The sequence below is a fragment of the Oncorhynchus mykiss genome, chromosome 6, assembly GCF_013265735.2.
Source record: "Oncorhynchus mykiss isolate Arlee chromosome 6, USDA_OmykA_1.1, whole genome shotgun sequence".
Classification (NCBI taxonomy): Eukaryota; Metazoa; Chordata; class Actinopteri; order Salmoniformes; family Salmonidae; genus Oncorhynchus; species Oncorhynchus mykiss.
In genome coordinates this window covers 82,811,862-82,822,067 of record NC_048570.1, presented here as the reverse complement: position 1 = coordinate 82,822,067, position 10,206 = coordinate 82,811,862, and the positions used below count along the sequence as shown (strand labels likewise).

Below are 10,206 nucleotides of genomic sequence, written 5' to 3'. Positions count from 1 at the left end.
GGCTGTAACGTAACAAAATGAGGAAAACGTCAAGGGGTCTGAATATTTTCCTAAGGCACTGTATATAGTGCATTCGGAAAGTATTCAGACCCCTTCCCTTTTCCCAGTTCTTCCATGGCCTGCATACACACCAGACATGTCACCCACTGAGCAGGTTTGTGATGCTCTGGATCGACGTGTTTAGTTTACTCAAATAAAATGGATTCTGCAGGTTGAAAATCCAGGAACAAGGTGTGGAGACCAAACATTATTACTTGTATTATTATTATTTTATTAAGCTACAGCTGATTAGCAAATGTTCTTAGGCAGATATTTAATGAATGCCTAAATCCAATCCACTGGTTTGCAGGAAGTGTGTGTGTGCTGTGCACTTTGCTGGCTCCTCTGTACAAGGCCTCACAACACAACAAGATAAAGTGACGGAACAACTGGTCAGGGTCCACTGGAGATGGCTGGTCAAAGCTCAATGGACATCCTGCTTCTGCCTGTCTGTCTGTCTCTCTTTCAATCTGTCCTGCTTCTGCCTGCCTGTCTCTCTGTCTGTCTTTCAATATGTCCTGCCTGCCTGTCTGTCTGTCTCTCTTTCAATATGTCCTGCCTGCCTGTCTGTCTGTCTCTCTTTCAATCTGTCCTGCTTCTGCCTGTCTGTCTGTCTCTCTTTCAATCTGTCCTGCCTGCCTGTCTGTCTGTCTCTATTTCAATCTGTCCTGCTTCTGCCTGTCTGTCTGTCTCTCTTTCAATCTGTCCTGCCTGCCTGTCTGTCTGTCTCACTTTCAATCTGTCCTGCCTGCCTGTCTGTCTGTCTCTCTTTCAATCTGTCCTGCTTCTGCCTGTCTGTCTGTCTCTCTTTCAATCTGTCCTGCTTCTGCCTGTCTGTCTGTCTCTCTTTCAATCTGTCCTGCCTGCCTGTCTGTTTGTCTCTCTTTCAATCTGTCCTGCCTGCCTGTCTGTCTGTCTCTCTTTCAATCTGTCCTGCTTCTGCCTGTCTGTCTGTCTCTCTTTCAATCTGTCCTGCCTGCCTGTCTGTCTGTCTCTCTTTCAATCTGTCCTGCCGGCCTGTCTGTCTGTCTCTCTTTCAATCTGTCCTGCCTGCCTGTCTGTCTGTCTCTCTTTCAATCTGTCCTGCCTGCCTGTCTGTCTCTGAGGATGACCGTGAAGAGGGAGTGCAGCATAATAAGTGATAGTGGAGACTGGAGAGAGAGAGTGGTAGGAGCTTCGTTAGGACATTCAGAGACATCTCCTGGGACAGCTAGATTACACAAGCACTCCTACATGTCAGTGGGGAAATGAATTCCATTCCTTAGGCCTTAATGAGATTTCTGACAGAAGACAGGACAGCCCTGTCACTGTGCTGGGCTTGGCATTGAACAGAAGCTTTTACGGCCTGTGTGTCGGAACTCAGAATACAACAACAAAAATGTTTTTTTTTGTGTGTGTTCATATATCTTCAGTCAATCTTTATTGTCCCATAAGGATATTGGTGTGCAGGCAGGATGACACATAATGACACTATTGTGTGTAGAATGTTGGGCTAGATAATGTTGTCAAAAACAGTGGAAATGGACATTGTTTGATAGAGACACTCAATGGAAGAAGGAAGCAGTCTGGTTTCCAAAAGACCCTTACACACACACACACGCATGCACACACACGCACACACACACAAGCCAATTTCAGCTACACAACATAGGATATGAAACATTGTGACCTTAGACTTTAGAATGTCACCTGTCACACCACAGTGGATTACATGACTTGCTAAATTCAGCTCATGGCTCCTTATAACAGTTATAACAGCCACACGTAGTGACGATCGTGGGTCAGTTTATCATTTTCCCCACTAATGGTTAAGGTTAGGATTGGGGAGGGTAAACTGATCCTAGATCTGTACCTAGAGGAAACTTAACCCCAGAGCCCTATTTACACAAAAAGAATGGCTGCTGGATTTCCCAATGGAACTCACAATAGACAGCTGATAAACTGCCAACATGTTAATGAGCTGAAAACCTGCCACACAGTTTGGCTGAGTCCTTTTTAAAATGAATGATTCATATGTTTTTTACGGGGGTGTTAGCCGCATCCAATACCGTCATTACACAATAGCTTCCTTTAGCTACTGTAATGGATTTCATGTTCACCAGCTAACGTGCTGAAACACAGCATTAAAAAAACACATTTAAACCCAGTGATAACATCGCACTCACACACACACACACACCTTGTATACACCACACACAACTGCACTCACACACACACCAAGATGAAGCAGCATGCACCTTGACCTCCATTGATAAACACACACGCAGACAGGCTAAACACGGTCCCCTGATAACACACAGTATTTCTGACTGACAGGGACTACTGTATGTACAGAGTGGAACAGGTATTGTCTTTTACCTTGAAAGAGAACCGTCTGGCGTTGATGGTTTAATACTGCATATGTACTTTGAACTTCTACCCATGCAGACCATTGTGTCTAACTAGAGGAGGAAGGCCTTCTACTTATGACTCTGGTTCCTCTCAAGGTTTCTTCCTACCTAGGTAAACTGACCTGGCCAAGAGGCCTTGGCATCCACCATTGGAGGGGACACGCTACTGTGTTACATACTGTATATAATGGTTGGTGGGTGTTGTTGGGTGGAAGGTAGCCTAGCGGTTAAGAGGGTTGGCCCAGTAACTGAAAGGTTGCTGGTTCAATTCCCGAGCTGACTAGGTGAAAAATCTGTTGATGTGCCCTTGAGCAATGTACTTAACTATAATTGTTTGGGATAAGAATGCATGTATTTATTTTTAAATGACGTGTCCCTAAGTATTGACTACCTTATTTTACAGCCTGTTAGAGCCTGACTCAGGTCAGTAAGTTTACTCCACCCAGATACATCAAAAATGTACAAGATAAAGAACGGGGCCCATAAACCTTCTCTCAGACAATGGCTTCATCTTTCACTCTGAAGGAGTAATGAGAGGACTTCACACCGTAAACAGAGTAGTGGAAGGTTAAGTGACCACCACCGCACATAACAGATCCAATTATCACCGGGGTGATATAGGGAGGGGAGAGGAGAGAAGACTACAGTATTGTGTTTGCTGTCAGTCACAGGTTGCATCCCAAAAGGCACCCTACTCCCTATATAGTATACTGATATTGACCCCTATGGGCCCTTGTCAAAAGTATTGCACTATATAGGGAATATGGTGCCACTTGGGACACAGCCACACTGTTGTCACAGTGTCAGAATGGATCACACTTTGATGTGATCAAGTAGAGGTAGCTTCATAAACACTACTGGGTGTGACTGTGAACACACACACACACACACACACACACGCCTGTTTGTTCATCTAAGGCCAATATTCCATTCCACTTCCCTTTAGGTGAATAACAGTGGAAATCACGCCGATTGAACCGAATAACAGGAATGAGTTTAATATCTTTGGTGGTACATTACCAGACAGGAACCAGATAAAAACATGATCTGCTGAGGCAGTAAAACCAGACAACCAGACAGACGGACGGACAGACAGACAGAAAATACAGTTACAATGTTCAGATTATTGGAAATATGTTGACATTTACCACTGAATGAATCATTATTAATAACTTTTACCCAGCTGCATAATCAGATAATAATGCATATATTCAACCTCATGGTCCCAAGCAACAACTGAATGACAATGTTCTTCCGTGATGAACACGATCCATTCTCAGAGCATGGTAATGTGAATCCACACACACGTACACACACACACGGTCTATTCATGAGCCATTGTTCTGATATGTCACATTCCAGCGTCATGCTGTCTTTTCGTGCTGAGTAATTGTGGTGGAAGATGGGAAACAATGTACGTATTAGAAAAGGTAATTGAATTCTTAATGAGAATGTTAATAGACTGATTATACAACCAGTGTGACATGTTTGTACTTGCTTGGACCAAAACTACACTAGTTGGTCTACTATATGGGAATAAATAGGTTGTGTGCCTAGAGACTGACCCATTTTCTTTGCGATGTGTGCTGTCTATTCAGTGTGCACGCTATCTAGGTTGTCTGGTAACAAGTTAACTATCTCCAAATGCGAAAATATATATTTTAGCCTACACAGCATGGCATCAGAACGTGACTTCGAACACAACAAGGGGTTTCCTGAACACAAGTGGGAAAAGATTCTGACAGACAGACAGGCAGACATACAGTTGAAGCCGGAAGTTTACATACACCTTAGCCAAATACATTTAAACTCAGTTTTTCACAATTCCTGACATTTAATCAGAGTAAAAATGCCCTGTTTTAGGTCAGTTAGGATCACCACTTTATTTTAAGAATGTGAAATGTCAGAATAATAGTAGAGAATTATTTATTTCAGCTTTTATTTCTTTCATCACATTTCCAGTGGGTCAGAAGTTTACATACAATCAATTAGTATTTGGTAGCATTGCCTTTAAATAGTTAAAACGTTTCGGGTAACCTTCCACAAGCTTCCCACAATAAGTTGGGTGAATTTTGGCCCATTCCTCCTGACAGAGCTGGTGTAACTGAGTCAGGCCTCCTTGCTCGCACACGCTTTTTCAGTTCTGCTCACAAATTTTCTATAGGATTGAGGTCAGGGCTTTGTGATGGCCAATACCTTGTTGTCCTTAAACCATTTTGCCACAACTTTGAAAGTATGCTTGGGGTCATTGTCCAGTTGGATGACCCAAGCTTTAACTTCCTGACTGATATCTTCAGATGTTGCTTCAATATATCCACATAACTTTCCTTCCTCAAGATGCCATCTAGTTTGTGAAGTGCACCAGTCCCTCCTGCAGCAAAGCACCCCAACAACATGATGCTGCCACCCCCGTGCTTTACGGTTGGGATGATGTTCTTCGGCTTGCAAGCGTCCGCCTTTTTCCACCAAACATAATAATGGTCATTATGGCCAAACAGTTCTATTTTTGTTTCATCAGACCAGAGGACATTTCTCCAAAAAGTACGATCTTCGTCCCCATGTGCAGTTGCAAACCATAGTCTGGGTTTCTTATTGCAGTTTTGGAGCAGTGGCTTCTTCCTTCCTGAGCGACCTTTCAGGTTATGTCGATATAGGACTTGTTTTACTGTGGATATAGATACTTTTGTACCTGTTTCCTCCAGCATCTTCACAAGGTCCTTTACTGTTGTTCTGGGATTGATTTGCACTTTTCGCAACAAAGTACTTTTATCTCTAGGAGACGCGTCTCCTTCCTGAGCGGTATGGCGGCTGCCTGGTCCCATGGTGTTTATACTTGCGTGCTATTGTTTGTACAGATGAACGTGGTACCTTCAGGCATTTGGAAATTGCTCCCAAGGATGAACCACACTTGTGAAGGTCTACAATGTTTTTTCTGAGGTCTTGGCTGATTTCTTTTGATTTTCCCATGATGTCAAGCAAAGATGCACTGAGTTTGAAGGTAGGCCTTGAAATACATCCACAGGTACACCTCCAATTGACTCAAATGATGTCAGTTAGCCTATCAGAAGCTTCTAAGCCATGCCATCATTTTCTGGAATTTTCCAAGCTGTTTAAAGGCACAGACAACTTAGTGTATGTAAATTTCTGACCCACTGGAATTGTGATACAGTGAATTGTAAGTGAAATAATCTGTCTGTAAACAATTGTTGGAAAAATTACTTGTGTCATGCACAAAGTAGATGTCCTAAACGACTTGCTAAAACTATAGTTTGTTAACAAGAAATGTATGGAGTGGTTGAAAAACGAGTTTTAATGACTCCAACCTAAGTGTATGTAAACTTCTGACTTCAACTGTACTTTACAGGCAGGCAGACAGACTTTACAGGCAGACAGATGGACAGACAGACCAATTGTATAATATAAATAGGGAAGGGAGCAACACTTCTGAAACAAGATAGCAAGATATCCTCATTCACACACAACTGAGGCTACATGCACATTGGGTGCTACCATGAAAGATCATTGCCTGAAACTAGGCTAAAGGACAGCAAAGCAGGTGGCTGACAGGGTAGCTGGGAGACCGTTGAGAACTTGACCAAAAGCAGGTGGCTGACAGGCTAGCTGGGAGCCCGTTGATAACTTGACCAAAAGCAGGTGGCTGACAGGCTAGCTGGGAGCCCGTTGATAACTTGACCAAAAGGAGGTGGACAGCTTGTGGTACTGCTATGTTCTCCATTGTATGTTGGAGTCTTTGTTAAGCCTGCGAGCAAATGCATATCAGTCAGGAACCCTATTCAGAGAAAAGCACCATCTGGCAAATGAATGATAAAATCGCGCTGGCAAGCAAAACAATCCCAAATTTGGAAAAAGGACCTGCTGCACTTGCTACTAGTTGCAGGTCGCCTACATGTTTCTCTCTCTCTAGGCTCAAGTAGATCGCTCGCTCCCGACCATACGTGCACATTCCTGACAACACTGGAGGCACGGGGCCAGAAAATACACAACACAACAATGATGTCGACTCGCTACTTGTGAGCTTGATTATGAAAGCGAGAGTGGATTGGAACTAATAGACCATGACGTCAAGCCAGAAATATTGCTTTATTATATTGTCGTTGTTTGTATAACAGATAGATCAATGTCATGTTTAGATAGGTTCATTAAAATCATAACGTTATGATGAAACATTACCACTTATTGTGATATAACGGGGCGTATCCTGCTCACCTGACTGGCTTTGTGAAATTGCTTCTTCAGCCCTGCCACCGACATCCTCAATGGTGTACCGATTCACTTTTCAGAGAGATCTGGCAGAATACGATCTAGATGGGGCAATCACAACAATATAACGGGGTCTATTCCGTGGCGCTCCCCTCGTTGCTTCCCGTCCGCTGGCGTTTCTCCGCTACAATGTTGCCGCTGCTTGCGTTGGAGGAGCGGGTTTCTGTATCGCAGACATGTCGTGCGTTCTCAATCCTGATTGGTGGAAAGCGCTAAGTTTATGTAAATTTGATCGAGCGGTGGAAGCCCACGCTTAAAAACAGCATACGACGGAAAGAGAAAGCGAGAGTACCCTATTTGTGAGTCGTGATGTCGTTGATTTTCATAAGTATTGATTGACAAATAATTTATCTGGTATTGTATAGTTTCATGATTTACTACATACTTTCTGCCAAGGAATTCCATGCTATTGGTAGGGCTACAGAAGGAAAAGGCCTATATCACCAACTCAAACTGCAGGTGCAACAAAAACATTGTATTTTGGCCATACTTATGTTTGTTATTTATGTTGTTTTATTCGGGCCCCATTACAATGTCTAGGCCTAATTATGAAATATGTTCTGAAAGACTTTGCTGCCCCCTGCTGTAATGGAACAGAATGTGCAGCAAGTTACGGTCACTGGTCAGCTGGTTTGTTGTGTCCATTCTATAGCTACATCAGGCCAGAGCCGTGAATTTAGATAAATACATGGTTCTGCTTCAGGGTATAAAGCCTTTCATTATACATGTTCTACATTCATTCAAACTATGCTACATTGGCAACACTTTACCCAGGAACCTTCTACAAGGCCTATATCTGTACAGAATAATGACATAGCAGATTGTAGGCAGTTAGGTTATGAGTTACCCAGCAGTGCTTCCTGGAAGCCCACAGAGTATTTACACTCATTAAAAAATGCATTGTCTTCTATTAGCTCTCCTAGCGGCATACCCTGGGCTGTATTCATTAGGGTGTACCATAGCAAAACATTTTGCAACAGTAAACAAAAACAAGTTTTTGTTATTGGACAAGTTTAGGTAGTCCCTCCCTGTTTTAGTCTGTTTTCTTCTGTTTGGTGCCTAATGTCTACATGCTGTTTGCTGATTCACATGGGTCCTGACACATACATCCAAGGACTGTCAAGAGTGTGTTCACCAAACCAGAGCATGCAGAAAGTACAAATAATGTATTTGAATGGGGATGACAGTGGATCTACACTGTACTTAATATTAACTTTCAGAAAAAAACTCAAGCCAGAATGTGTGGCTAGCAACATAACTGCCAGTACAACAACCCTAATGATTGTACTACACTTTACTATACTACTACACTACTATAATATACTACTATACTGCCTATACTTTACTACTATACTATACTATACTATATTGTCTATATTATACTACTATACTATACTACTATACTATACAGTCTATACTTATACTAAACTATACTGTCTATACTATACTATACCGTCCATACCAGAGGTACTCAACTCTGACCCTACGAGGTCTAGAGCCTGCTGGTTCTGTTCTACCTGATAATTAATTGCACCCACCTGGTGTCCCAGGTCTAAATCAGTCCCTGATTAGAGGGGAATCACCCACCTGGTGTCCCAGGTCTAAATCAGTCCCTGATTAGAGGGGAACAATGAAATAAAACCGCAGTGGGACTGGCTTCCAGGTGCAGAGTTGAGTTTGAGGGGTCTATACTATACTATACTAAATTAAACTATAGTACTATAATATACAGTCTATGCTATACTTGACTATACTACTAAACTATACAGTCTATACTGTACTTTACTATTCTACTATACTATACAGTCTATACTATACTATACAGTCTATACTATACTATACTGTCTATACAATAGTTTATTATACTACTATACTATAATATACTATACTGGGGAAAAATCTCAATGTATGTGTTATGCCCAGATTTGTTCTATAGCCTCTCTGGCATAATTACTTAACCTTTTACTGCAGTGGGCTAAATCAGGGTCACAGAGAGTGTTTATTGGTAGTCTTAAAAAATCTAAATCTACTTTGAAACAAAAGTATACACCTCACACACATGGTTATGGGATCAAAAAAAGAAGACACCTGTACCATGTCAGATATAGATTTGAAATGTATTAAATGTTGAGTTTGCATCCCAATATTACACTTTAAATACATCACAGAATACTGAAATATAACAAAACCGTTTGACATAGAAACACCAGATTTTCTGTGTTTAAAAAAAAATAAATTGTTAATGATGACATTATGAGAAATATTGATGCCATTCCACCCATGAGACCACTAGGTCATTTGAATGCAGGAAAGTGCTACAGCTAGAATCCGCAGTTGAAACAATAACTTAGTGCTGTCCCACCTCTGTTTTGGTAAAAAGCTGAGGCATGGGCCTGGAGAAATGTAACCACTCTCAATTTCATAGACTGAGCTGTGTATACAAGGACTGACCATCCAGTATATCAAAATTATATTTGTACCATGTTTTGAGGCTGTACAGTGTTTGTTTACATTTATATTGTTTACAAACATTGGAATAAAACGTATAACTTATATTTTGGGTCCTGATGTGGCACAACAGATGAACTAAGCTCATGAGGCATTTAGAAATTATATTCTTCAAGAATCAATGGATTTATATAATTCATTTACAAGTCACAATTTATGTACAAAATTTATGTACAAAATTTATGTACAAAATTTATGCTACAAAATTTATGTAGCAACTAAGGAATCAAGCTTTAATTATACTTATATAAAATATACAATATAAAATATGTGATTAGGAAGTCACTTTTACAAGTGTTTGATGTTGTTTCCTCCAACATTGGTCCTCTAGGGCAACAGTTGTCTCAAGAAAAACAAACCTGATACTTGGTATAATTCAATTGTGATTGATTGATTTGCTTCTGTTGAGTTCTAAATTATAAACTGTTATAAACTGTGTTCATTGTACACAATGTGTACCACAAGGAGGCGCCATAGTCTTAGAACAAGAGATCTCAAACCTCACAGACACAGCTCCGATTCACCACAAGGGGGACAGACTAAGAGCAGTTTTTACACTCCCATTCATTTCATATGAAGCGAACATACACATTAAGTTGTTCATCATGTTTTGGATTAGGAATTGGAATATAAATTGGTCTGCAGGTATACCCAGAAGAGCAGAGGTGGTCGATAGATGAGGCTGAGAAAAGGATTTTCGCACACACGATGACTTCTCTGTCTCTCTAAAGCAGAGCTCCCCTGATGTTTAAGGTTACAGTATACCTGCAAACGTAGAAGTAATGCTGGTTGCGAACTACAGTACCAGTCAAAAGGTTGGAGACACCTACTAATTTTTGTATTTTTTTTGGACTATTTTCTACATTGTAGAATAATAGGGAAATCAAAACTATGAAATAACACATATGGAATCATGTAGTAACCAAAAAAGTGTTAAACAAATCAAAATGTATTTGATATTTGAGATTCTTCAAAGTAGCCACCCTTT

General features: G+C 41.0%; 1 protein-coding gene across 3 annotated transcripts in view; it reads right to left on the bottom strand.

Moving 5' to 3' along the window:
- sh3gl3a (SH3-domain GRB2-like 3a) overlaps window positions 1-6,884 on the bottom strand; it is a 46,609-nt gene extending 39,725 nt beyond the window's left edge. For all 3 annotated transcript variants that reach the window (XM_036981191.1, XM_036981192.1, XM_036981193.1), the window contains exon 1: window positions 6,657-6,884. In XM_036981191.1, the coding sequence (XP_036837086.1) occupies window positions 6,657-6,701 (45 nt within the window). In that variant the 5' untranslated portion in view covers window positions 6,702-6,884. The remainder of the gene's footprint in view (window positions 1-6,656) is intronic.
- Window positions 6,885-10,206: the final 3,322 nt, after the last annotated feature.